The sequence below is a fragment of the Portunus trituberculatus genome, chromosome 7, assembly GCF_017591435.1.
Source record: "Portunus trituberculatus isolate SZX2019 chromosome 7, ASM1759143v1, whole genome shotgun sequence".
Classification (NCBI taxonomy): Eukaryota; Metazoa; Arthropoda; class Malacostraca; order Decapoda; family Portunidae; genus Portunus; species Portunus trituberculatus.
The window spans coordinates 7,236,544-7,239,043 of NC_059261.1; the positions used below are offsets into that span (position 1 = coordinate 7,236,544).

At 33.7% G+C, this 2,500-nt stretch overlaps 1 protein-coding gene across 1 annotated transcript in view; it reads right to left on the minus strand.

Moving 5' to 3' along the window:
* The window catches only part of LOC123520283 (neurobeachin-like), a 287,400-nt gene that overhangs the window by 279,930 nt on the left and 4,970 nt on the right, over positions 1 to 2,500 (minus strand). The window contains exon 2 of the mRNA XM_045282450.1: positions 915 to 1,019. Within this exon, the coding sequence (XP_045138385.1) occupies positions 915 to 1,019 (105 nt within the window). The remainder of the gene's footprint in view (positions 1 to 914; positions 1,020 to 2,500) is intronic.

Genomic DNA, 2,500 nt, shown 5'->3' on the forward strand with positions numbered 1-2,500 from the left:
ACTTCATTATTGTAATCATGAGTAACTAATATTATTATACGAGACGCGTGGGAATATAATACAGGAGGAGGAGGAGGAGGAGGAGGAGGAGGAGGTGAGGTGAGGTGAGGTGAGGTGAGGTGAGGTTAGGTTAAATTAGGTTAGGTTAGGTAAGGTTAGGTTAGGTTAGGTGAGGTGAGGTGAGGTGAGGTGAGGTGAGGTACGGATAGGTGAGGTGAGGTGAGGTGAGGTTAGGTTAGGTTAGGTTAGGTTAAATTAGGTTAGGTTAGGTTAGGTTAGGTTAGGTTAAATTAGGATAGGTTAGGTTAGGTTAGGTAAGGTTAGGTTAGGTTAAATTAGGTTAGGTTAGGTTAGGTTAAATTAGGATAGGTTAGGTTAGGTTAGGTTAGGTTAGGTTAGGTTAAGTTAGGTTAGGTTAGGTTAGGTTAGGTTAAATTAAGATAGGTTAGGTTAGGTAAGGTTAGGTTAGGTTAGGTTAGGATAGGTTAGGTTACTACAAATTAGGTTAGGTAAGGTAAGGTTAGGTTAGGTTAGGTTAGGTTAAGTTAGGTTAGGTTAAATTAGGATAGGTTAGGTTAGGTTAGGTAAGGTTAGGTTAGGTTAAATTAGGTTAGGTTAGGTTAGGTTAGGTTAAATTAAGATAGGTTAGGTTAGGTTAAATTAGGATAGGTTAGGTTAGGTTAGGTAAGGTTAGGTTAGGTTAGGTTAGGATAGGTTAGGTTAGGTTAGGTTAGGTTAGGTTAGGTTAGGTTAGGTTACTACAAATTAGGTTAGGTAAGGTAAGGTTAGGTTAGGTTAAATTAGGTTAGGATAGGTTAGATTAAATTAGGATAGGTTAGATTAAATTAGGATAGGTTAGGTTACTACAAATTAGGTTAGGTTAGGTAAGGTTAGGTAAGGGTGGGAGAGCTTACCTGTAGGGGGGGCGGACAGTGGTCGAGGAGCTCCAGCATGTGGCGGAGGTTGTGGGCGTCCTGGATAACAAAGTTGAGCTCCATGTCAAACTCCCCGCCCACCAGCTGTACAGAGAAAGAGAGAGAGAGAGGGTGAATGAGAGGGAGGGATGATGCGTGTGCGTGTGCGTGTGCGTGTGCGTGTGCGTGTGTGTGTGTTGATAATGTAGAAACCCTGTCAATCTACCACTAGACCCCTCAAACTACCATTAGAAATCCTTGTGACTGAAATTAGAGCCTTTTAAAACTAGAGGCGATGTGGCCACTACTTTAAAAGGCCAGAGAGACCACTAGCCTGGTTTCAAAGAGTGGTTTCTGCTACTGATAACGTAGAACCATGTTAATCTGCCACTACAACCATCAAACTACCATTAACCCCTTCAGTACCATGACGCGTTTCCATATTCATTGTGGTGACTATTTGGTGATTTTATACAGCTTCAGAAACTCATGTGGGGGATTAAAATGGTGAAGACTGTGGCCATTAACCTTCTGCCCTCCATACACCCTTGCTAATGTCAATAAAATGGTCTAATGGTACACAAAACTCAAGGTAGATTAAAAAATAGTGAAGACTGTGGCCATTAATCATCTGACCTCCATAGACCCTTCCTAATGTCAATAAAATGGTCTAATGGTACACAAAACTCAAGGTAAAAATGCGTCCCAGTACTGAAAGGGTTAATCAGGTGAGGCCGCAGGTGAGGTCTGAGAAAATTTAATAAGTTGAAAGTCTTGAGGTTAATAAAAACACACCGTAAAAATGATGGAAGGGAAAAACAACTTTAATATGAAGGCCAATAAGAGAAATATTACTATGCCACATAAAAATAGAAGGAAATATAAATAGATGTGAATAAATTGGCAGGTAAAATATAAATAAATGGAAAAAATTGTTAGTTACCAAAAACACAAAGGAAAATGAATCAATATAAGGTTAGTGTAGGGAAAAATGAAAAATATTGACGAAAATGCAGGAAAATGTATATAAAGAGGAAAATATAAAAGAAATTACAAAATATAGGAAAAAAAAGGAAAAAAACTGATAAATTACAAAAAAATAGAAAATATAATAGAAAAGTCAAAATAATGAAAAATAAATCAAACTTAAAAAAAAAAAAAATCAAAACTAAAATAACTTACGAAAAACAGGAATAAATAAAATAAATAATAAAAAAAAGTTAAATAAAATCAATAAATAAATAAAACAATTAACTGGAAATAAAAAAATAAATAAATAAACTTAATAACAAAATAGAAAATAAAATAAATAATAAAAAAATAATAATAATAAAAAATAATAAATAATAATAATAAAAATAATAAAATAAATAATAAAAAAAATAAATTAAATAAACTGAAAATATAAACAAAAACACAAATTTAATAATAAAGAAGAAAATTACAAAAATAATTACATACGTGGAAAAAATAATTACATACAGATGACAATTACATAGGGGTGACAATTACATATAAGACAATTACATAAGGGAGAGAGAATTACAAAAAAAAAATAATAATTACATATAAGACAATTACATATA